The sequence below is a fragment of the Chiloscyllium punctatum genome, chromosome 14 (genome assembly GCF_047496795.1).
Source record: "Chiloscyllium punctatum isolate Juve2018m chromosome 14, sChiPun1.3, whole genome shotgun sequence".
NCBI lineage: Eukaryota > Metazoa > Chordata > Chondrichthyes > Orectolobiformes > Hemiscylliidae > Chiloscyllium > Chiloscyllium punctatum.
The window spans coordinates 42,167,952-42,195,083 of record NC_092752.1 but is presented as its reverse complement, the minus strand read 5'-3'; the positions used below and the strand labels follow the sequence as shown (position 1 = coordinate 42,195,083).

Sequence of the window (27,132 nt, the reverse complement as noted above, 5' to 3'; positions counted from 1 at the left end):
CCAGAAAGGGAAAACAAGATCCATCCAGTAAGTTGGATATACTGGCAAGGCCTCTCAACAGCATGGCCTCTGACCTCATAAAATTGATTTTGTAACCTGAAAACGTACCAAATAGATTGACCACTTGAATTAAGCGAGGTACGGATGTCAAGGGACCACTTATGAAAAGGAGGACATCATATGCATCGAGAGTAATTTTGTGCTTAAATAGCGTAAATAATACTGGTGAGAGAGGACATTCCTGGTGACAGCCTCTGCCAACGCTAAAGCTATCCGAACTTAAACCATTGGTGATCACCGTTGCTTTGGGATCATTATATAATACTGAAACCCATTTAGTAAAGATGTCTCCGATACCAAACTGTCCCAGCATGTAAAAAAGATGTGGCCATTCTACCCGCTCAAATGCCTTCTCTGCATCTAGGGAGTCAACTAAACCCGGTATTGCTCCCTGCTGGCAGGCTTGTATCATTTTAAGACCCTTCTAATGTTATTAGTTGATCTGCAACCCTTTATAAATCCTGTCTGGTCCACTTTTATAATTAATGGTAAAACCCTCTCCAGTCTTAATGCTAACATTTTTGAGAGAATTTTAAAATCCACATTTAACAAGGATATGGGTCTATATGAAGAGCAATCTTCTGGGGTCTTTCCCTTCTTGAGAACAAGAGAGATGTTTGCTTCTCTCAACGAGGGTGGGCGGTAGCCCTGACTGTGTGAGTAGTTGTACATATTTAAGAGTGGCACAGCCAATTTCCCTATAAATTCTTTATAGAACTCAGCCTGGAATCTGTCTGGCCTGGGTGCTTTGCCACTCTGAAGCTGCCTAATCATGTCCTGTATTTCCTGAGTTGTCAAAGGGGCATTCAACAGCGACACCTCCTCCGTGGTTAGGCCCGGAAGGGCCAAATTTTTAAAGAAAGACTCCCATCTTCCGAGTTCAAAAATACCCTCTCTCCCTCGTAGCCCTACACACAGAAGAAAAAACCCACCATTTCGACTGGGACAACACATCTATCCTGGGACAGGCTAAACAAAAACATGCCAGAGAATTCCTAGAGGCCTAGCACTCCAACCACAACACCATAAACACACACACAGATCTAGATACCCTCAGAAAATGAACAGGAAATGACATCACCACAAACCCCAGGAACCCCATCCAGGACAAACATATAAATAGAAAGCAGGAGACAACAGCTTCGCTTCACTTGGAGGTCGCCACTGATGATGTTACCTAGCCAAGTAATGAAACGTCTGGATATCAAACCTACACCCTAAACTCTCTCTAATGGATGTAATAGCTTGGGGAGCCTTTTTCTTCTTGGCAAGGTATACTGGATACCTGCCAGACTTGTCACCATATTCAAATAATCTCTGCTTTGTGAATAGTATTTCCCTCTTTGCTATTTGAGTAAGTGCAGTATTCAAGGCTGCCCTAAGGGCTGTGATCCTCTGTAGCTTAGTAATGGAGGGCCTATCAACATACGCAATTTCAGCTGCCTTCAGGCGAGCCTCAAGCAGACGCTGTTGCTCTCCGTTTTGTCTTTTCCGGTTTGCAGAATATGAGATGACCAAGCCTCGCACGTATGCCTTAGTGTCTCCCACACCATCGAAGGGTTACTGGCTGTGCCTGAGTTGATATCCCAGAAGGTTTAAAATTTCTGCGAGAAGAACTTTATTAACTTTCTATCCTTCAATAAGAAAGGATCATATGCCAATGTTGGGGACCTATCCCATCATCACTAGTCTTAACTTCCATATATACTGCGGCATGATCTACTACTCCCCTACTTTTTGAGCTGAAAGATGAAAACAACACCTGGCCAAACCCACCCTGTTGCAGCTTCGAGTGTTCTTTATCAAGTAGATGTGTCTCCTGTAAAAACCCTTTCTTTTTTAAGACTTGGTAATATCTTTTTCCTTTTGACTGGCGAATGGCTCGCCTTGACATTCCAGGGGCACCACCTGAACGAATGACTAACCATGATTGTCCAGGCAGGGCCCGAGACCCCCCAGGAGGAAGAACCCCACCCAAAAGACACTGAGTAAAGACCAAAAAAAATTCACATGTAAAAGAACTCTTAAAACAGTTAAATTGACACAATTAAAACTACTCCTAAGTAAAAATAACATAAAATATTTTTGAAAGGAGACTTACCCCATTGATCCCAGGGGGCATTACTACCTATCAATAACCCCACCATAACCTTTCCCAACTAGGGCTCTGCCCTTGGCCCAAGCATTAGAAAATGGAGTAAATAAATTCCAGTATCTTATAAAACAGAAGTTAAAAGTAGGTAACCCACCCACCCCTCACACTATCACCGAGATACACTTAATAAAACAACATAAGATAAAAATATATAAAATTACGAGATTACAATTCCAGCAAGTATTAGGCAACTAAATAAGAAAAAAAAGAAAGAAAATCCCATTCAAAAACCAGCCCGAAAAATCAAATAAGCCACACCAGCTATAGATAGGAGAGCAAAGAAAGAATAAAGAACAAGCGCCCCTCCCCCCCACTACCCCTAAGAAAAGATGGGCAAAAGAGAGATGGAAAAAGAAAGATAAACAAAGTGTGGGGGGGGGGGGTGCAAAATAAAGTTTTTATCCATACAGTTCAAGTCCCACACTCTATTTGAGAGCATCCAGGAATTATTTTACTTTCTGCAGTGATCCAAAGTTATAAACAGATCCTCCATGACAGAAGCGCAGCGTTGCCAAATATTGCATCGAGTATTGAATATTTAAGTCTCTCAGACGCTTCTTCGCCTCATCAAATGCCCTCCTCTTGCAGACCATGACCAGAGAAAACTCCTGAAACAGCATTATCTTGTACATCATGGGCTGGGGATCCTTCCCCAAGACACTGTAGGCCTCCAGCAGCATTTGTTTTTCCTTATAGAACTGAAGTCAGACTAGAACCGGGCGGGGCGTTGGTCCAACCCGGGCCTGCGCACAGCAACCCAGTGGGCAGGGAAGAAACTTTTTGAATCTGCTGAAACGCATTTTCGAACTTTTGTGTCTTCTACCCGATGTTCCATAAGATAGAAGAGAGTATAACTGGGTGCGAGAGGTCTTTGATTATGTTGGCCGCTTTCATCTGATAGTTATGCATCTGAAAGTCAAAGCTGCTACCGTGGGCTACACTGGCTAGGGGGTCACCCACTTCTCCTATTTCATATTCATCTTTTGTTCCATTTTTAAGGTTGCAAGCTTAACACCTAAGCCACTTTCTTCTTCCAGACCTGACGAAACAGGATTTCATTGAGACAGTGTCAACTGGACGAACACCTCCAGAGAGACACCAGAGGACTTGGAAATCACCCACATTCTGTCTTTTACTTTATCACAACTTCTGCACTTCCCAGAGTTCCCTTGGTGCTCTCTCCTAGACTGCCAGCTGTGAAACCTTGCTTTACCTGAGTTAGTACTTCCATTCTTACTCACTAACTGACTGGCTGCCATACATATTGGATATTGCTCATTCCTGATAAAGGGCTTTTGCCCAAAACATTGATTCTCCTGCTCCTCAGATGCTGTCTGACCAGCTGCACTTTTCCAGCACCACACTCTTGACTCTAACCTCCAGCATCTGCAGTACTCACTTTCGTCCACACTTATTGGATATCCCAATAATATTATGCTCCCATTTCCTGCAAGTTCACCAGTTCAGATCTTGATATGGAGAACTCTGTGGCTACCAGCAAAATTTCAGCCTCAGACACAGGAATAATATTTTTAGATTAGATTCCCTACAGCGTGGAAACAGACTCTTCGGCCCAACCAGTCCACAACAACCCTCCGAAGATGAACCTACCCAGGCCCATTTCCCTCCGACTAATGCACCTAACACAATGGGCAATTTAGCAAAGCCAATTCACCTGGCCCGCACATCTTTGGACTCTGGGAGGAAACCGGAGCATCCGGAAGAACCCATGCAGACATGGGGAGAATGTACAAACTCCACGCAAGCAGTCACCCAAGGCTGGAATCAAACCTGGGACCTTGGTGCTGTGAGGTAGCAGTGCTAACCACTGAGTCGCCGTGCTGCCCATCTTAACAATCTTAATTTCTTATGGGGTTCATGAGCACAGGCAACCTTTATATCATTATGTTGAAGTATTTTAAACTTACAGAAAGTCTAATCTACTTACCCTGTTGTTTGAGGAATAATCTGTTCTGCTGTGAATAATTTTTCATTACTCGAACATTCATTGTTGATCGTAAGTCTGATAAATAAATATAAATCTGATATCAACTTTACTGGATATTCTTAATTAATTAAGGACTTGTAAGTTAAGCTTAATTGTGTATATTTTTCAGTTAATTGAAACCCAAAGCTGATTAAATTCAGACCCTAAGGACAACAGAAAAATGTTAAGACTTTAAATATTTAAAGAATGAGAAAATATGTTTTAAAAGGAGGTTTGCCTCTGCAGTACACATATTTAGTTAACCTAAAATAAAAACAGAGAATTGTTGGAGAAACTCAGCAGGTCTGGCAGTAACCGTGAAGACAGAACATTTTGAGTCCAGTATGACACCTTCAGAAGACTCAGTAAAGAGCATTGCTGAAAGCTTACAGGAAATGCAGGTGAACTGTGCGCATAAATTGTCGCAGATATAGAACTTCATTTGTAGTGAATCTGGATCTGCAGCATGACAGGAAAGTGCAACAGAAGCTTTGAAGAGTGGAAGTTCAATGCAGTGTTCTTTGCCAGCCTAGAGGTAGAGTCTTCCATGCTCTCAGCATTGACAGAAGACATCAACAGACCATTCAATGCAGCCAGTATCTTGACCACTCATATGCTGTCCTACTGAGGTCCTCACTTGAGTTCTCTGCAGCACAAGTCATCAGAAATTCTGTCCTCCAATGATCCGGCAAACAAGCTTTTCTTTGGCAACAAAGACCTGCAGATTAGAAATCTGAACCAGAAACAGAAATTACTGGAGAAATTTAGCAGGTCTGGCAGAATCTATGGAAAGAAAGCAGAGTTAATGTTTCATGTCCAGTGACCTTTCTTCAGAACTGCTAGAACTGAAGAAGGGTCACTGACTCAAAACATTGACTCTGATTTTTCTCCAAAGATGTTGCCAGACCTCCCAAGATACTCCAGTAATTTCTATTTTTGTTTCGCCTTTGTCCAGTCCTGGCATGATTTTAGCCCACTTCTTCCTGCAGATTCACTATTTGATATTCTAAACCTTAATTAACATTAACCTACTGTTAATATTAGAGTTAGTGGCTGTGAATGGGAAGTCCAGTGTTGAGCTGTTGCTCTCTCTTCCTTCTTCAGCTGTGACAGAGCAGGTAGCAATTCTTGAGTGTCTCAAAGCAGGATATTAGCCTGGGAAACATGGTCACATTTTCAGCAGCTTGTTCGTAATGTTAGATTATAATGAGGACGTGCATGCATTTAAAAAGGGAACAAGGCAGGGGTACGCCACCATCTTTAGTGTTCTCAGCAATGCTGGATTCCATAAGCTGTATTATAGCCAGCCCAAAGATGCTGAGATCTATCTCCTCCATTGGGTGCAGGCACTGCAGATGTTGTCCCAGCCAAGTCTGCTCTGCTCCATTCTATTATTTACCAGCTTTACTGCAAGAGAGACACCAAAATGTCAGTGATTGTCAACATTACCCAAACACAATGTATCAAATTGTGCAGGAATGTTCACTTTTGGCTGAAACTAATCAGAGAAAAGGCACACCCCTGTAAATTCAAGGGAAGGAAACAATGAGGACCTGATCTCCAATTATAAGCTGGGTCACTCCAATGGTGCTAATAGGCTGAAAACACGAAAGAGAAGCAACTTGTTGTTGGCGGAATAGCAAAATGTTAGGTTAATAAGTAGTGTCCTTGCAGGAGTCAGCACGACATGTCTGCTGGAATATGGGGCCAGGGATTGGGAACCAGCTGCCTTTTTGCCAAACCTGGGAAAGAGGAGAAGCCTGTTCCAGATCCGTGAGGCCAAATTTTAGGAGTGGTGTGGCGGGGAGATAGGAGACTGCAATCTGATCTGGGGAGACAGGTGGACTGCAAAGATGATGCAGGAGATGGGACCCTGATGGTGATATGAGAGATGGAGTGTGCAATAGTGATAGGGAAATGGGGATTACAAGCTGATGGAGATGGGTGAAGCAGGTGAAATGGTGAGGCTAAAAGCGGCTGAGGGGAGATAGAGGACTGTAAGAGTTGGACAGAGACAGGGAGACTGCATAAGGGCTTGGAGTGATGGGGAGTCTGCAAGGTAATTGAGAGGAGCAAGACAGGCTGTAGGGGGTCTTGGAAGAAAGGCAGGCTACAAAGATATTGGGACAGAGGGAGTGGCTGTATGTGGTTCAAGGTGGGTGATATGAGTGAGGTTTATTGCGCAGTGTGTAATGTTGGCGATGCATGAAGAAGCATTCAATGACCTTAACCATCCATGTAAGTGTTCGAACTGGTGTCCAAGGCCAGAACCTGGAACTGACCACTTGCTTCCTTCTTTGGCTTCCTGCTACCACTCTGTTCTCAGTTGGTTCTTGCAGACTTCATTGAAATCTTGATGCCTCATACCCAGCACTAATGTCTCCAGTAATGCATCCAAGACTTTAAAATCCTCTCTATCCTCTTATAGCTATTTTCTCTATTTTAAATAACAGCTATGTATTAATTGTAACTTTCATTTAAAAGGGACACACTGCTTTCAAGAAGACCAACAGCACACATGTTCCCAGCTCAATGTGGTTTGAGACAGTCACCAGCACGACAGACACTCAACCCTATGATTGTGATAAAGAGGTGGCATCATGAAATCTATATGCTGCCCACCCCAGCACAACCAAGATGGGTACATTACAGATGCCTGCCCACTGCCCATGAATGGGGCCAGCTAATTTTTAGCCTTTGTTTTTGAATATTATTTATAGAAAGGTTATGAAGTTTGATGCAATGTGAGTCTTGCTTAGATTAATGAAATGTTAATATTGCATTTGTTTTTACTGAAAATAAAACTGAAGTCATAACTAACGTTATCAATAAATTCTCTAGGATTCTTACAGACACATCTTGTTATGTCTTACTTGATCTAATACAACTTTTTGTGTGTTTCTACAGGGACTTGTCTTTAAACAGGATTCAAGAATTGCCGCATAACCTTTTTCAGCAACTTAAGGAACTTATACAATTGTAATTTCATCATTGATTATATTTGCTTGCTTAGTATTCACACTTTGCATGCTAAAACTTCGAATTTGTTATTTCTTATTCATATAAAAATTTTTGACCTTGTACAAGTTGATACTTTTAGCTTTGAGTGTGCCCATATAAAAATTGAATGGTTGTAGTATAAAGTCTGCTAGCATAGAGTAGAAATCTGTCAAATGTAAAGGATAACATACTTACAGACTCAGTTCATATATCAACTTCATACTGTTTCCAAAACAGAATAACTCAGCTTAGCACATAGTGTGCTTATCCAATACAAGTACTAGCTGAGTTTTAATGAACAGTTAGGGAAAACAACCCTTTTAATTTTATATGGTTCAAAACATATTTAATTTATTTTATATGTATACATATTCTATACCCAAATAATGACTAATTACCTTAAGGGTTGTGGAGATACTGAAGGAAAATGGCATTGAAGGGATCAGCCACATTTGAGAATTATAAAACAGGCTAGATTGGCTGAATGACATACCCCTGTCCCATGCTCCGAAATCACATTTTACATATACAGGTACTTAAGAACTTTCCAGGTGGTAATGGCATTGATTTCAGTAGTACTGGTTGTAGTTTTACTGCACTCAACGCCATTCTTGGGGAAATCTAGCTTACTGTGAAATAAGCACCAATTTCTAACCAGTGGTGTTTGCATGGTAACTGAATCAAATTGTGTATTGAAAGGCCGATTCATTGTTATAAATACTTTCTAACTGACATTTACAAATTACAAAGAACGGCTGAGCCAGTTTTGCAACCACACTTCCATGACTGCTGGTGGTGGAGAGTAGACTAACAGGAATATAATTGACAGATTAAGCTTCTCCTTTTTCAGGACAAGACTGAGTAATTTTCCACATTATCGGGTAGATATCAGTGTTGTAGTTGTACTGGAACAGTCAGACAAGAGTCATTACTAGTTCTGAAGCACAAGTCTTCAATAATACTGCTAGAATTTTGCCAGAACTCATAGCCTTTATAGTATCCTGCGCCTTTAATCACCTCTTTATATCAAGAAATATAAAAAAAAAGAGAATAGGTAGGATGTGAGTTTAGATTTTGGAGTCAGTATGTTAGAAATTTGGGCAGAACATACATCTTCCCAATAGACGAAGCTCCTCTGTAATGTCATTTTTGGCTCTCTAATCATAATTGTCATAGCTTAAAGCGTTAGCAGTCTCATGGAAAAAAGTGATGACTTGAAAGTTTCTTTCACGCAGGTTCTTCTACCTCAACCTTCTACCTCAATTGATCAGGTCTAACCCTAACTCTAATCCAGGTCTGGTCAATTAGAAATGGCTAAAGGACAAGTTTAACCTGTCAATTATAGTCGTATTAGTCTACTCTCCATCACCAGCAGTCATGGAAGGGTGGTTGATACATCAAGCAGCATTTGCAAAGGAATAACCTGCTCACTGATGGTCAGTTCAGGTTTTTCCAGGGGCCACTCAGCTCTTGACTTTATTCGAACCTTGGCTCAAATATGGACAAAAGAGCTGAACTCCAGAGCTGAGGTGAGAGCAACTGTCCTTGACATCATGGCAATAATCAACCAATTTGGATCCCTAGTAAAACTGGAATCAAGAGCAAACTCTCCGCTAACTGAGTATGACTTATACAAAGGAAATTGTGATTGTTAGAGATCAGTCATCTCAGTTCCAGAACATCATGCAGGAATTCCTCAGCGAAGTGACCCAGGATCGTTTGCAGCCTTGGGCATCGACCTGTGTGGGGATTGCACATTCTCCCTGTGTCTGCATGGGTTTCCTCCAGGTACTCCAGTTTCCTTCCACAGTCCAAAGATGTTCAGGTTTGATGAATTGGCTTTGCGAAATCACTCACAGTGTCCAATGCAGGCTAGTTGGTCTCGCCATGGGAAATGCAGGGTTACAGGATGGAGGAGTGGTGGATCTTGGAGGGGATATTCAGAATGTCAGTGTGGATTCAATGGGCCAACTGGCCTGCTTCCATACTGTAGGATTTTGATGAATTAATTTTCCCCCGTTAGAAGGTCAGAAGTGGGATGTTCACACATGTTGCACCATATTTAGCACTAATTTCCACTCATTCGATACTAAACCATGTGGAAATTCTAGTTCATGCCTATATGTAACAAGACTTGGACAACATCCAGACTTGGGCTGATAAGTGGTGAGTAACACTTGCACCACACAAGCACCAGGCCATGAACATCCCTAACTAGAGAATATGACCATTGCTCTTGCACACTCAATGGCATCCCCACTATCAACATCAGAAACTGAACTTGACCAGCCATATAAACACTTTTCGGCCACAAGAGCAGACCATAGGTTAGGAATTCTGTGGTGAGAAATTCACCCATCTCCATCATTCTGTTCACCAACTACAAGACACGTTCAAAAGTGTGATGGAATACTTTCATGGAAAATTGCAACTCCAATCGAAGAAGGTCAGTACCATCCAGGACAAAGCCGTCAGCTGAGATGCCTCATCAACAACCTTCAACATTCATTTGCTTCACCACTGACATACAGTAGCAGCAGTGTCTACTATCTGCAAGATGCACTGCTACAACTCACAAGCACTCCATCGATGGCGCTTTCCAAACCCACGTCTTCTATCATCTGGAAAGACAAAGAAAACAGATGTATGGGATGCATGCACTTGAAAACTCCCCTCTGAATTTTATTGCTATTCCTTTACTGTTGTTCAGTCAAAAACCTTAAATTCCCTTCTGAACAGCACTATGGATAACGCTACATTCCAAGGTCTGCAGCAGATCAAGGAGGCTGCTCAACACCATGTTCTCCAGGGCAATTAAAGATAGGCAATAAAAGCTGCCATTGAGACCCACTTAGAACCAAGACTGAGCTGTAAGGTTCTAAGAATGTTCTCTCCTACCCCAATTAATGTGGATAGTTTGAAATATTATAAAAAAGCTGTTGTTTGCCAGCATAGGGACGGACTCACTTCTCTATACTATCCCACATCAGAGGTATCAAGTCCCCTTCCCTACCTGAGACCCAAGCAAAACAGTCTACCAGACTATTACCCTGTGACAGAACTTTACCCATCAGTCTCAGAATGGTGGCCAGGTGGGAAGTGGACATGAAATAACTAATAATTGGATCAATAGTAATACTTAAGGGCCTGAATTGGGGTGATATTCCATGCCTGCCCAACTACCAATTGCTGACATTTAGCAGTGGCAGAAAACCACTAGAGATTTTAAAAGCACCCCCACCTACAAACCTGCTAACTGAAAATGACAAAATTCCTCCCATTATTTCATTCTGCAGGTGAATTTCCACTTCCACACAGTGGAGCTAGTCGTGTTCAGATAGAATTCCAGGAACATAAAAAATTAACATCAGTCAGTTTTCCATTTCGAGCATTGCAGTATTTTGTTCCTGTATCAAAGTAAAGCATGCACAAACTACTTTTGGTTCTTAAAATGTTGCTTACCGATGTCTTAATGTAACAAAAGCACACTCCCTCAAACTGAATAAGTACATGATTCATTATCTTAGGCATAAGTTATGATGAAAGTGTTAAAATACCCTATTAGTTTGTGTGAGAGAGATTATTGAAATGTTTGAATGGCAATTGATGAATATTTTGTAGAAAATATTGAACAGTGTGGTTTGACATAGACACAATCTTTGATATTGATCTATTTTTATGGGACAACAAAATCTGTTAAAAGGGGTTTGATTCAAGTCACAACTCAGGAAATGTCGAGGTGGTTTGTTCAAGCTAGTAAATGTATTCATGTGCATGTTGTGCATGTAACGATCAGTTTTATTTTAAATGAATGGATCAAAAATTGTGGGCCAAGTCCAGAAATGTGCAGCTGAGACCATAAACCTAAGAAATAGGAATGGAAATAGGCCAATAAGCTCCTTGAGCCTGTTTCATCATTCAGTAGGATTGTGGTTGATCTGATACTCCTCGTGTCCATTTTCCTCCCCTACTCATCAAGAATCTATCTATCTCAGCCTTAAATATAGACAAGGACTCTCCCAGTACAAATCTCAATGGTAAAGAGGTCCAAAATTTTTCAATCCTCTGAGAGAACAAATTCCTCCTTATATCAGGATAAAAGCAAATTACTGCGGATGCTGGAATCTGAAACCAAAAGAGAAAATGCTGGAAAATCTCAGCAGGTCTGGCAGCATCTGTAAGGAGAGCAAAGAGCTGACGTTTCGAGTCTAACTGACCCTTTGCCTTTTAAATGTTGCAATTGAACTAGCCTCCACCACTTCCTCTGGCAGCTCATTCCATACACTTACCACCCTCTGCATGAAAATGTTGCCCCGTAGGTCCCTTTTATATCTTTCCCTTCTCACCTTAAACCTATGCCCTTTAGTTCTAGACTCCTTACAGATGTTTGCTGTCCTTACAGATGCTGCCAGACCTGCTGAGATTTTCCAGCATTTTCTCCTCCTTATATCAGTTTTAAATTGGCACTACTTAATTCTAAGATTATGCCCTCTCCAGTGAGGAGAATCATCCTCTCAGCATTTACTCTGTCAAGCCCCTTAAGAATCGTATATGTTTTAATGAGATCACCTCTCATTCTTCTAAATTTTAGTGAGTAGAGTCACAACCTGTTTAACCTTTGCTCATAAGACAATCGCTCCATATCAGGGATCATCCTCGGGAACTTTATCTGAAATGCCTCCAATGAAATGGTATCTTTCCTTAAATAAGGTGACCAAAACTGCTCACAGGACTCCAGATGTGGTCCTTGGACTGTTGCAATAAGACATCCCTACTTTTATATTCCAACCCCCTGGAAATAAGTGCTAACATTTCTTTAGCCTTCCTGATTTCCGGCTGCATCTGTGTGCTAGCTTTCTGTGTTTCATGCAGATGTACATCCAAGACCCTTTATGAAGGCAGCTTGCTGCAGATTTTATCCATTTAAATAATACACTGTTATTTTGTTCTCCCTTCCAAAATGATGAACTTCACATTGCTCCAAATTATATTCTGTTTGCCAACTTCTTTGCCTGCTTATGTAATGTATCATTATTTCTATGTAGACTTTCCCAATCTTCATAGCCTATCACTGACTTTTGCCTCCTTATATGCTTTTCTTTCATCCTTAACATCCTTGGTTAACTATTGTTGCTTTATTCCTCTCTAGGAATCATTCCCCTTTGTTGCCATGAAGTTTTGCTAAAAGTTATTAATTACCTCCTTAAGTGTCTCCTGCTGCTTGCTTACTGTCATTCACGTTAATCTATTTGCCCAGTTCACTTTAGCTATCTTTCCCTTTATTTCATTGTAATTCCCTTTATTTAAGTTAAACACAGTTGTTTCTGACCCATATTTCTCACTGTTGAACTAAATAATAGAGTCATAGAGATGTACAGCATGGAAACAGACCCTTCGGTCCAACTCATCCATGCCGACCAGATATCCCAACCCAATCTAGTCCCACCTGCCAGCACTAGGCCCATATCCCTCCAAACCCTTCCTATTCATAGATGCCTTTTAAATGTTGCAATTGAACTAGCCTCCACCACTTCCTCTGGCAGCTCATTCCATACACTTACCACCCTCTGCATGAAAAAGTTGCCCCGTAGGTCCCTTTTATATCTTTCCCTTCTCACCTTAAACCTATGCCCTCTAGTTCTGGACTCCCCGACCCCAGGAAAAAGACTTTCTCAATTTATGCTATCCATGCCCCTCATAATTTTGTAAACCTCTATAAGGTCACCCCTCAGCCTCCGACGCTCCAGGGAAAACAGCCCCAGCCTGTTCAGCCTCTCCCTATAGCTCAAATCCTCCAACCCTGGCAACATCCTTGTAAATCTTTTCTGAACCCTTTCAAGTTTCACAATATCTTTCTGATAGGAAGGAGACCAGAATTATAAGCAATATTCCAACAGTGGCCTAACCAATGTTCTGTACAGCCGCAACATGACCTCTCAACTCCTGTACTCAATACTCTGACCAATAAAGGAAAGCATACCAAATGCCTTCTTCACTATGTTATCTACCTGCGACTCCACTTTCAAGGAGCTATGAACCTGCATTCCAAGGTCCCTTTGTTCAGCAACGCTCTCTAGGTCCTTACCATTAAGTGTATATGTCCTGCTAAGATTTGCTTTCCCAAAATGCAGAATTAAGAGAAAATCTAGAATTAAGAGTCTGTCAATGATCATGAATCCATTGTTGGGGAAAACACATTTTGTTCACTAATGTCCTTCAGGGGAGGCAACTGCCATCCTTACCTGGCCTGGTCTACATGTGACTCCAGACCCACAGCAAGCTGCTTGGCTCTTAACTGCTTCTGGGCAATTAGGAATGAGAAATAAATGCTGCCCTTGCCTTCATCTCATGACTAAAAACAAATTGATTTTGTTGAAAATTTCAATGATAAGGAGGGAGAATACATCTGGTTAGTGTAGTTGATGAATGAACACAGATTTCATTTTGACTGACAATTTGAACATCAGAAATCTCCAAATTTATGGAATCAAACAGAGAGTGGTCACATGATTTTAAACAAACAAAAGTGTTAAACATACTAGGAGCCTGTGAATTGTGGTGATCATTCTGAAAACCAAACTTGATGCTCTTGGGTCAATAGTTTCAAATCCCACCCTGAAGTACCCTTTGATTCACTGATGTCCCTGAGGAATGGGTTAAATTCTATCATGTTATGATCACAATGTCCTGGAGAATCTTTTACTCTGAAACCCTTTAATCCTAACTCATTACCCACTACCAGATCCAAGATAGCCTGTTCCCTAGTTGGCTTCATAACATATTGCTCAAGAAAACAATATCTAATGCATTCAATGAATTTGTTGCCATAGCTACCTTTTTCAATCTGATTAATCTAATTAGTATGGAAATTAAAACCACCCCTAATTATTGCTGTATTCTTTTTACATACTTCTACTATTTGTTGATCTATAGCATTTTCCAGTCTTCAGGGACCTTCCATACACGACTGCCCTCTGCTTAAACAAATTTCCCCTTAGGTCCCTTTTAAATCTTTCTCCTCTCATTTTAAACCAATGTCCTCTAGTTTTGGACTCCCCTACCCCAGAGAAAAGAGCTTGTCTATGTATCCTATCCATGCCCCTCATGATTTTATAAACCTCTATCAGGTCACCCCTCAGCCTCCAACATTCCAAGTAAAATAGCCCCAGCCTATTCAGCCTCTCCCAACTGCACAAATCCTGGCAACATCCTTGTAAATCTTTCAAGTTTCACAACATCCTTCCTATTGCAGGGAGACCAGAATTGTACATACTATTCCAATAGTGGCCTAACCAATGTCCTGTACAGCTGCAACATTACCTCCCAACTCCTATACTCAATGCATTGACCAATAAAGGCAAACATACCAAATGCCTTCTTCACTATCCTATCTATCTGTGACTCCACTTTCAAGAAACTATGAACTCTAATCTGAAAGTAACTTCTAATAGATAGTCACATTAGCTGCTATTACCAACCAATGAACTTACAGTTTTCTGTGATGTCACTCATTGTTTTATGTTGTGCCTCTGATCCTGGGCTTGGCTTCAGTATAGAGCAAAAGCCCTTCGTCAGGGCATTTTCCTGCTCCTCGGATGCTGCCTGACCTGCTGTGCTTTTCCAGCACCACTCTGATCTGAACTCTGGTTTCCAGCATTTGCAGTCCTCACTTTTGCATACTCGGCTTCAGTATATCCAGTTTATTGAAAACCTTACAAATTGTAAATTAAAAAAGCAAGCAAAAAGCAGCTTTTCTCCTCTGCACCAAATTCCTGTTCTTTCCTAAAGATCCCAGAAATATATGCTCACTATGGATGTGATCTCTCCTTCCTAATCCTGCAAATGTTACTCAGGTGCCAGACAAAGATTTGTACCAAGAGTGTGCATGTATGCTGTGTATCAATTGTAAGGTTCCATAGACACTATCAACACATTCCCATCTCTGGTTAACAGTGTTATCTTTTGATTGGGCTAATAAAATCTCAGGAGAAACTGTTGACATCGAAACATTTCCATAGCATGCAATGACATTCTGTGCACAAAAAATATGAGTTGATAAAAAGAATATAACTGGTTACCCCTTGTCATTGCAGGAACATTTCTTTCAATATCATGAAGCAAATCCATAAAGACCAATTTGATTGCCTGGAGAATCTAAAATCACTGTAAGTTTTCCCAGGACCTTTACAATATGAATGTTTTGATATTCAACTAAGTATTATAATCTTTGATTTTTTTTTAGTGAAATTTGTGCGTAGTGACTACAGAATCCCTACAGTGTAGAAGCAGGCCATTCGGTCCATCAAATCCAAACCAACCCTCCAAAGAGTATCCCACCTAGACCCAACCTCCTTACCCTATCCTTGCATTCCCCATGGCTAATCCACCTACCCAACGCATCCCTGGACACTATTGGCAGTTTAGCAGTGTCCCACCTATCCTGCACATCTTTGACCTGTGGGAGGAAACCCACACAGATATCGGGAGAATGTGCGAACTCCACATAAGACAGTCGTCAGAGGCTGGAATTGAATCCGGTTCCATGGTGCTGTGAGGTGGCAGTGCTAACTACTGAGCCACTGTGACAGCCATTTCTCCACAGACTTCATGGAAATTGTGTAGCTACCTGTTTGCAATCAGAGTAGTGATGGTAACTGACAGAACTTCTGTATAATTGTAGGGCCGTAGTGCTCCATCAAAAACTCATGAGGCACTGTGTCCCACAGTGGCCACATATTCAGTCTAAAAGGCTACTTTGTATTTAATATCTATTTCATGCAGAGGCACTTTGAAGTTTTTAATTTAGTGCTAGTTTGGAGTCAATTTAGAGGTAAATTTTCCGAATATCGAGCATTTTCATATCCCAATGCTGATGAGAAGAAACTTCAAATCCTACCCATACTAATTGAATGGATATGTTTTGTAAGGATATTTTCTATTGTTACAGCAGTATGGATGGAATGGATTTTCAGGCTCTACATAACAGGATATTCCAGCCTCTTACAAATCTATCCCATGTGTAAGTGTTATGCAAATATATATATACTAGAAGGAACTCTTAATGCAAGTGCTGTTGCAGCCCATGACTTTAATAGAAGCATGCTAATAATTTGACTTTCCTTTCAGATATTTTAAGAAATTCGAGTTCTGTGCTTATACCCCACATGTTCGTAGCTGCAAGCCTAACACCGATGGAATATCATCCTTTGAGAACCTGCTTGCTAATGCTGTCCTTCGAGTTTTTGTTTGGGTGGTTTCTGCTATTACTTGCTCTGGAAACATCTTCGTCATTTGCATGAGATTTTACATCAGATCGGAGAACAAGCTTCATAGCTTGTCTATCATGTCTCTTTGCTGTAAGTATACACTCAATGGAACAAACTTTGATTTTCTTTTGTTATCGTATATATTTTTAATTGCATCAATCTACTTCCTTTTCTGATATCCTGGTATGTACAGTCAAAAAGGCAGTCAAGTAACCTCCACACATCTCTACCATTGTCATTGTTATGCTACCATGTAGAAGTTATATAGGCACACTGCAGTAATGACTCTTGCTGTGATGCCCTGGTAGGAACAAACAGAGTTCAGCACCAAATCTACATGATATGATATGTAAAATCAGCTGTTCAAATCTGTAAGGAATCATATTTGCAGAATGCATAGTTTAACCTCTCAATTATGATCGTGCAACACTCCCTCAGTACCACATTGTAAAGTCAAACTAGACTTTTGTGCTGAATCCCAGAGTAGGATTATGAGCCTAGAGACTCAAAGACTACTGGGTTATGATTGTCATTGTACTGAGACACATATTGATGTGTAGATTTTCTTTGTAGACCCAACTAATAAATGTTTGCTTTGTTCTTCCTAGGTGCAGACTGCCTGATGGGAATATATCTTTTACTAATTGGATCATATGACCTTAGATACCGTGGTGAATACAATAGGCATGCTCAAATGTGGATGGACAGCATGCAGTGTCAGATAACTGGATCTTTAGCAATGTTTTCAACAGAGGTGTCTGTATTACTTTTGTCTTTCCTGACTTTGGAAAAGTACCTCTGCATTGTTTATCCATTCAGCAATCTGAAGCCAGGAAAATGCAGGACAGTTTTTATTTTGGTTTTCATTTGGTTTGTGGGATTTGTCATTGCATTCACTCCCCTGATGAATAATGACTTCTTTAAGAATTATTATGGCAGAAATGGAGTATGCTTCCCACTGCATTCAGAACATTTGGACACTTATGGAGCACAGATATATTCAACTATAATTTTTCTTGGTAAGCCTGAAGATTATTTATTGTGCCTAACTATGTAATATTCAATTCAAGTTCAGTAGCATCTTTTCTTAGTTGTATTGAACTGTGCTATCGATCCATTCGTAGCCCAGCAAGCATACCTAACAGAAAGTACCAGCTATTTGTTGAGTTACCAAATCTCTGCAGGGGAGAAGAGAAAGGGAGGTCGTTAGGAATGATATATTTGAACTTTTTGATACTTGGCTACGAAGAAAAAGAAACAGCTAAGACTTCCAATCCTGATTACTATTGCTTACTCTGAACCCAGTGATACAGGATATGAGAAGACGATTAAGCTTAATTATTACTGCTTTGTCAAGTATCATGAAAGCATTCAATGTCCAAGTTTACTCCAGTGAAATGGCTGCTTTAGTGAGATATCAAGAGCTCCAAGCAACCATATAACTATACCCTAGCAGCAATCAGTACTTTCAAGATAGCAATGAAGAAAAATAGAAAATGCAATATTGAAACTGCGTCAAAATGTTGTAAATTCCCTAAGTTCAAAATTTATTTTGATAACAGCAAAGGTATTTTGCTTATATAGTCTTATGCTTAATGTTTGCCCCTCCCGATTTTATTTGTTTCTATTCTTTCCATCTTCAGCCCATGTACTCCTCCTGATCCAAACACCTGGCTAAGGGAACATCAAGGTACCCTGTTCCCATTCCATTGCTCCTCCTCAACCAGCTGTTAGATGTACAAGAACACAATGGATTGCTTCATCCTTCAGTTTCACCCCACATGATACTGAACTCTGCTTTACCAACAGCTCAGCTGAGAAGTGAGATCAAACCATATGGGGAAGTCAGAGGGTTAAATCCTTTTGCAACCCATGTGGTGTGTCATTATTTTTGCAGTATGTTACACATTTTAAGCCACCTGGAGTCCACGTCTCTACAGGTGTGAAACTAAAATATAATTGTCATGCTTTGATATGTTGAAATGACAAATTTTGCAAACGATTTGTGTGAAGTTCCGTATGATTCCTCCATTGAAGTTATACATTGGCATCAACAAAGAATCACCTCTGCAGGGTATATATATGACAGATAACAAACAAGTACTTGTATTCTGAAAGCACAAAGGCAATTTGATAATCAGAACGTTCAGTTTATTCCTGACAATGGCAGACCACTATCCTAATGCACCGGATTCTTGGCAGATAGAAATAGCAGTGTTTAATGCAATATTGTCTTCAGGTAGAAGTTACTGAATAACAAACCTAATTTACTTCTTTGTGCTGCAGTTGAGACTTTCAAATATGTTTCTGATGTAAATAAATAACCTGACAGATTCTACCAATATGAGAAATAGGAGTTTTAATGTTTTAATAAGCATAGGAAAATTTACATTTTAATGTCAATTTATGGGAGTTGGCTGATCACTTTGGCCTTTTAAAAGATCCCATCACACTGCTTGAAGGGGAACAGGGAAATTCTCAATTTATCTTGGCCACTAGCTATCACTAAAGCAGAAAAGATAACTGATCATTTACATAAATGATACTTTAGGACAGTGTGTACAAATGGATTGCAGTGATTGCCTGCACATCAGCAATGACTACACCTCAAAAGCAAATAACTGGCTCCAAAGCATTTCTGAAAGGCAGTATATAAACGTATATTATCAATCTTTCTCCAGACTTTTTGGAAAAAGTGATCAATACCATCTGGGATCAATTACTAATCCAGTGTAAAATTCTGGAACATCTGTAAAATTATCAGAGAACTTCATGCTGCTGTCAGCAGGCATGAGTTTTCTAAGATTAGAGTGGTGCTGGAAAAGCACAGCAGGTCAGGCAGCGTCCGAGGAGCAGGAAAATCGATGTTTCGGGCAAATGCCCTTCATCAGGAATCCCCCATGAGTTTTCTAAGACCTTATTTGAGATGAAATGAACAATATTTCCCTGGCTAGTGCTTAAACTCCTCCAGATATGCTATTTTTAAACTGTAAATCTCTTGGATGATACCCAAGTACTGAATCTGTGTTTAGAAACAGCATTGCAGAGCTTTTGGAGGTCCCTGTGAGTGAGGGTTCCAAAATGGCTTCTAGAGCTCATGCACATTCTTCTGATGCAAAACACACCAGAGCTACTTGGTTTAGCAATTAGCATGCTTGTAGTTAACACAGATTGGAGGTATGTATTCCAGGATTTGTCATGCCCCTAGCCAATCTATTTCAGTGTAGGCATAACACTGATATCTATCTGACAATGCAGAGAATTACCCAGACATGTTCTGTACTCAAAAGCAGACAAATCCAATGCACCACTTCATCAGTCTACTATCAATTCAGCTGTCCCTTTACCTGCAAACATCCATCCCCAATCTACTTTTGAAACTTTTGGATGTAGGTTTGCTCGCTGAGCTGGAAGGTTCATTTCCAGAAGTTTTGTTACCTTACTAGGTAACATCTTCAGTAGGCCTCAGGCGAAGCAATGCTGAAAATTCCTGCTTTCTATTTATCTGTTTGGGTTTCGCTGGGTCGGTGATGTCATTTCCTGTGGTGATGTTATTTCCTTTGGTGAAGTCACCTCCTGTTCCTTTTCTCAGGAGGTGGTAGATAGGGCCTAAATCAATGTGTTTGTTGATAGAATTCCGGTTGGAATGCCATGCTTCTAGGAATTCTCATGCGTGTCTTTGTTTGGCTTGTCCTAGGATGGATGTGTTGTCCCAGTCGAAGTGGTGTCCTACCTCATCCGTATGTGAGGATACTAGTGAGACCCAGTGTTTGGGTTGGATGGTTGGCAGAGCTGTTTGCTCAAGTCTCTGCATTACTGCCTCTATACAGACAACAAGCAAAACTAATGTCATTTACAAAATACCATGCAAGGACTGTAACAAACACTATATTGGACAAACAGCCAGAAAACTAGCCACCAGGATACATGAACACCAACTAGCCACCCTCTCTCACTAGTATCCTCACATACAGATGAGGAAGGACACCACTTCGACTGGGACAACACATCCATCCTAAGTCAAGCCAAACAAAGACACACACAAGAATTCCTAGAAGCATATCATTCCAACTGGAACTCTATCAACAAACATATCAATTTAGACCCCATCTACCATCCCCCTGAGAAAAGGAACTGGAAGTGACTTCGCCACAGGAAATAACATCACCACAGGAAATGACATCACCAACCCAAAGAAACCCAAACATATAAATAGAAAACAGGAATTTTCAGCATTGCTTCACCTGAGGCCCACTGAAGATGTTACCTAGTAAGGTAACGAAACATCTGGAAATGAACCTTCCAGCTCAGCAAGCAAACCTACATCCAAAACCTCAACCTGTGCTACAAATCTTCTCAAAACTCGTACTTTTGAAAGTTCTTGTCTAATACCATCAAAAAACGGCCTTCATCCAATTTCGAACTTTAAATTTTAGATCCTGTCTAAACTTTTCCATCAGTATTTTAAAACTAATAGAATTATGTTTGCTGGCCCCAAAGTGCTCCTCCACTGACACTTCAATCACCTGCCCTGCCTTATTTTCCAAGAGTATGTCATATTTTGCACCTTCTCTAATAGGTACATTTTCTTGTACACACTTAACAAATCCTCCAAGCGTTTAACCCTATGGCAGTCTCAGTCTATGTTTGGAAAGTTAAAATTCTCTACAGAAACCATCTTATTATTCTTACAGATAACTGCGATCTCCTTACAATTTTGTTTCTCAATTTTGTGCTGACTATTGGGAGTCTATAGTACAATCCCAGTAAGTGGTCATCTCTTTCCTATTTCTCAATTCCACCCAAATAAGTTCCCTGGATGTATCCCCAGGAATATCCTTCCTAAGTACAGCCGTAATGTTATCCCTTATCAAAAACACCACTCCCCCTCCTCTCTTACCACCCTTTCTATCCTTCCTATAGCATCTATATCCTGGACCATTAAGCTGCTAGTCCTGTCCGTACCCAGAACCATGCCTCTGCAATTGCTACGTTACCCCAATGTCGTGTTTTCAACCATACCCCGAGTTCATCTGCTTACCCTGTTAGGTCTCTTGCTTTGAAATAAATACAGTTTAATCAGTCCTACCCCGCTCTCTGATGTACCTACCTGTCCTGACTGTTTGACTTGCTCCTTTTCCCAATCGAATCAGTCTCAGACTGGTCTCTTTCCTCACTTTCTCCCTGGGTCTCACCCCCACCCCCCCCATCCTCCCAAGCAGCTCCAGCAAATCTACCTTATTCATTTGTGGGACTTGGGCGTCGCTGGCTGGCCAGCATTGATAGCCCATCTCTATTTGCCCTTGAGAAGGTGCTGGTGAGCTGCCTTCTTGAACTGCTGCAGTCCACTTGTGGTAAGTTCACCCACAATGCCAGTAGGGAGGGAATTCCAGGACTTTGTCCCAACGACTATGAAGGATCAGCGGGATCAGGATGGTGAGTGATTTGGAGGGGAACTTGCAGGTGGTGGTGTTCCTAAATACCTGCTGCCCTTGTCCTTCTAGATGTAAGTGGTCATGGGTTTGGAAGGTGCTAAGGACCTTTGGTGAATTTCCACAGTGCGTCTTGTAGATAGTTCACACTGCTGCTACTGCGCGCCGGTGGTGGAGAGATGGAATGTTGGTAGATGTGGTGCCAATCAAGCGGGTTGCTTTGTTCTGGATGGTGTAAAGCTTCCTGAGTGTTATTGGAGCTGTACTCATCCAGGCAAATGGGGAGTATTCTATCACACTCCTGATTTGTGCCTGGATAGATTTTGGGGTGTCAAGATGTGAGTTACTTGCTGCAGTGTCACTAGTTTCTGACCTGCTTTTGTAGCCACTGTGTATATGTGGTGAATCCAGTTGAGTTTCTAGTCAATGGTAATCCAAGGATGTTGACAGTGGGGGATCCATTGATGGTAATACCATTGACTGTCAAGGAGCAGTGGTTAGAGTGTCCCTTATTGGTGATGGTCATTGTCTGGCATTTGTGTGGTGCGAATGTTACTTGCCACTTGTCAGCCCAAGCCTGGATATTGTCTAGATCTTGTTGCATTTGAGCACGGGCTGCTTCAGTATCTGAGGAGTTGCAAATGGTGCCAAACACTTTGCAATCATTAGCAAATATCCCCATTTTTGACCTTATGACAGAGGAAAGGTCATTGATGAAGCAGCTGAAAATTGTTGGGCCTAGGACACTACCCTGAGGGACTCCTGCAGAGATGTCCTGGAGCTGAGATGACTGACCCTCCAAAACCACAACCATCTTCCTTTGTGCCAGGTATGACTCGAACCAGCAGAGTGTTTGCCCCTGATACCCATTGATTCTAGTTTTGCTAGGGCTCTTTTATGCCATACTTGGTCAAATGCACTCTTGATGTCAAGGGCTGTCAGTCTCCCCTCACCTCTGGAATTCAGCTCTTTTGTCCACGTTTGAACCAAGGCTGTAGTGAGATCAGGAGCTGAGTGACCCTGGCGAAATTCAAACTAGGTGTCACTGAGTAGTTTGTTGCTGAACAGGTGCTGCTGTACTTTTCAATCCCCTACCAGTATTTTTTTAGACCTCTTCCAATTCAGATGCAAACCATCCTTCTTATACAGGTCACTTCCACCCAGAAGAGATACCGATGATCCAAAATTGTGAAGCCTTTTCTCCTGCACCAGCTCCTCAGCCATGCATTCAACTGCTCTATCCTCCTATTCCTACCTTCACTAGCTTGTGATACCAGGAATAATCCAGATATTACTACCCTCCAGGACCTCCTTTTTAAATTCCTGTGTAACTTTCTATGTTCTCACCTCCGAATGTCATCCTTTTCTCTTCCTATGTTGTTAGTTTGAATGTATACCCCTCTCTCCTTTGAGGATATTGTGCACCCTCTCCAAAATATCCTTGATCCTGGCACCAGGAAGGCATTCTGATTTACTGCTGTCAGCCACAGAAAAATCTGTCTGCCTCTGACGAGAGAATCCCCTATCACAGACGATTGCTTGGAACCTGACGTTCCCCTCATTACATTTGAGCCAGTCTCGGTACCAGAAACCTGGCTGTCCATGAAAATCCATCACCTGCTACATTTACCAAAACAGCATACTTGTTAAGAGATGGGGATAGCCACAAGATACTCCTGCACAACCTGCCTCCAACTCCTACCTTGCCTGGAGGTAACCTATCTACCTGACTGTATCGGTGGTTTTTCTTCCTTCCTATAACAGCCATCCATCACACCCCTTACCTTTTATAAATTCCTCATTGCCTGTAACTGCTACTCCAGCCAATCCATGTAATCCAATAGGATTTACAACAAAACACACTTCCTGCAGACATAATCATCAGTAACATTGAAATTCTGACTAATTTCCCAGATCTGATAGGAAGAGCATACCACTCTACAAAAAAACCATCTTTGCACCTTAGCAAACAGACCCAGAAAATAGCACTGCTGTACGAAATATTGCTCTAGGCTAACTTAGTACCTATTGTTTATATTTTAAAAATTTAATCAAAAGATCAGGTCTCAATAAAACATATAATCAAAAAAAGAATTCGCTCCACTCACTATTGTAGATTTACAAAGACCAACACTAAGGTTCCACTTAAAAACTATCCATTTAGCTGCTCCCCTACTGTGAGCTCTCCGATATAGATTTCTCCAACATCAGCTGTGAATTTCCCTGTTTCTTAATTTTTCTTAGATGCACTCCAAAGTCTAGAGATACTCCCTTGGGAGGAAGAGGAAGCAAGTACAGAATTGGGGAAGATGGATGTGAAATTCTTGAGCAGGTTGACACTAGAAGGAAGGAAGTATGGAGGTTTTGGTGGATTTAAAAGTGGACAAACTTATTTTTCTCACCCGTAGGGAATAAAGATAATAGGACCAGTGGCAGGTTGAAACCTTTAGATTGTTGTTAATTGAGCACTTAAGGGACTTAATTGGTGACAGGTTGGGAATTTTGACTATGGAACTTTCACCCAGAAATTAATTGCTGAGATGGTGGGAAGCTCATGGGTGTCAGATTTCCTGATGCCAATCTATCCAATTATTTGCCTTGTCCTCTATCTTCCCCATCACTTATAAAGATAGGAAACTGCACCAATTCTATGAGATATCGGTTCTTTATTATGAATATGCTCATTAAAGTGTGAGAAAGTACTGTAGCTATGATTCCGCTGCTAGAGCAGAACAATGTCCACATTTGTACATTTAGCTCCTTCCAGGCTTGTTCTGGTGAATATCAAAACGTATAGTCAAAAAATTTGAAGGTTGAAAAGGTTATGAAACAACTTAAATGTCAGCAATTAACCTATTATTTAATTATATGCACATTTATATGATGTTTGTTTTCACAGGTGTAAACCTTGTCGCTTTCATAGTGATAGTATTTTCCTATGGAAGTATGTTCTACAATATTCATCAAACCAGTACAATGGCAACAGAATTCAGCAAACACATTAAACAGGAAGTAACCATTGCCAAACGCTTCTTCTTCATCGTCTTCACAGATGCCCTTTGTTGGATCCCTATTTTTATATTAAAAATTCTGTCTGTACATAAGGTCAAAATACCAGGTAAGTTACCTAATATTCCCTACTTAAAGACCAAGCTTGTATTTCAGTTGCCTGCAAGTCTTATTAATGTCTCCAAAATGTTGCACTTTGGATCTTTGTCAGCCAGTAAAAGGAGGAAGATAATTTACCAATACATAAAATCCCTGCATTATGGAAACAGGCCGTTTGGCCCAACAAGTCCACACTGACCCTCTGAAGAGTATCCCACACAGACCCATCCCTCTACCCTATTACTCTACATTTCCCCTGACTAATGCACTTAACCTACACATCCCTGAACACTATGGGCAACTTAATATGGCCAATTCACCCAATCTGCACATCTTTCGACTGTGGGAGGAAACCCACGCAGACACAGGGAAAATATACAAACTCCTCACAGACAAGTTGCTTGAGGCTGGAGTAGAACCCAGGTCCCTGGCACTATGAGGCCACAGTGCTAACCACTGAGCCACCATTCTGACCACAGTTTGGCACTAACGTTGATTGAACAGAATGTGCAATTAATTTGCAACATAACCTTAATTTTTCAGAAGCTATAGAGTTCCATAATAATGGAAGGTCTTTCTTCCAGTCCAGTAAATGTCAAAATATCTCATCTTCTCCTAAATATTTCTGCTTTGACAAAATACTTTATTATTAAAGTTTTCGTTCATATTTCTGTTGCATTGAATTTCTAGCAGCATCATTTTTAAATTGTCTGAAACAAAACAGAGTTCTAAAACTTTCAATTTCTTGTCTAACTCCTGCAAGAATGACTGAGATTTTAAACTATCTCTTAAATTCAAAGTGAAATGAGGTTATGAAGAGGATCACGTGGCTTGCTGCTAATCTTGCAGTGTTCTTGCAGAAGCTACTTGGATGCTGCCTGAACTACTGTGCTCTTCCAGCACCACTAATCCAGAATCTGGTTTCCAGCATCTGCAGTCATTGTTTTTACCTTGCTGCTAATCTTGTCCAACAACAAACCTGCATGAGCTGCAGAGCCGAGCTCCCTTGTAGATTGGGATGAGGGAGTTGGTGCAGGTTGAGTGCTGTTGAAGTACATGTACCAGGTTTAAGACTTGAACATACAGGAAGAGGTGGATGTTTCAGCTATTGCAGACTTGCTGTCTCAGAGTCTCTGTGGTCAGGTGATCTGTGGTCCAGCAACCAACCAAGTGGGAGGCCTTTAAAAGTGAGATCACGAGAGTTCGTGTGAGGGTGAAAGGCAAGTTTGACAGGAATATGGTTGACAGGAATATGGAACCCTGGATGACAAGAGATATTGAGGCTTTCACCAGAAAAAAGGAGGTGGTATGGCCCAGGTAGAAACAGCTGGGATCAAGGGAATCCCTGGAGGTGTTCAGGGGATACAAAAGTTTACTGAAGAAGAAAATTAGGAGGGTGAAATGGGGGGCACGGGATTGCGTTGGATAAGAATATTAAGATGAATCCAAAGAGGTCCTTTGAGTATATTAAAGGAAAAAGAATAACTAGGGAGAGAATAGGACTCCTGAAGGACCAGAGTAGACATGTATATGTAGAACCGCAGGAGGTGGATGAGGTCCCCAATGAATATTTCTCCTCTGTGTTTATCATGGAGAAAAACATGAAGACATAGGGACTTTGGGAAGTTAGTGGTCATATCTTGGGACAGTCCATATCACAGTAGAGGAGATGTTGGATGTATTAGAATGTGGGAAGGGGAATAAATCACCTGGTCCTGACCACTTAGATCCAAGAACACTGGAAGAGATTTTTAGATTTTTTTAGATTACTTACAGTGTGGAAACAGGCCCTTCAGCCCAACAAGTCCACACCGACCCTCTGAAGAGCAACCCACCCAGACCCATTCCCCTACATTTACCCCTTCACCTAACACTATGGGCAATTTAGCATGGCCAATTCACCTAACCTGCACATTTTTGGACTGTGGGAGGAAACCGGAGCACCCGGAGGAAACCCACGAAGACACGGAGAGAACATGCAAACTCCAAACAGACAGTTGCCTGAGGCAGGAATTGAACCCATGTCTCTGGTGCTGTGAGGCAACAGTGCTAACCACTGTGTCACCGTGTCGCCCATTGTGCCACCATGCCGCCCACTGAGAATAAATTGCAGGGGCCCTAGCT

At 41.2% G+C, this 27,132-nt stretch overlaps 1 protein-coding gene across 1 annotated transcript in view; it reads left to right on the top strand.

The window, feature by feature from the left end:
* rxfp1 (relaxin family peptide receptor 1) overlaps window positions 1-27,132 on the top strand; it is a 113,498-nt gene that overhangs the window by 66,910 nt on the left and 19,456 nt on the right. The window contains exons 13-18 of the mRNA XM_072584262.1: window positions 7,110-7,181; window positions 15,296-15,367; window positions 16,150-16,221; window positions 16,329-16,558; window positions 17,077-17,487; window positions 24,800-25,018. Coding sequence (XP_072440363.1) covers window positions 7,110-7,181; window positions 15,296-15,367; window positions 16,150-16,221; window positions 16,329-16,558; window positions 17,077-17,487; window positions 24,800-25,018 — 1,076 coding nt within the window. The remainder of the gene's footprint in view (window positions 1-7,109; window positions 7,182-15,295; window positions 15,368-16,149; window positions 16,222-16,328; window positions 16,559-17,076; window positions 17,488-24,799; window positions 25,019-27,132) is intronic.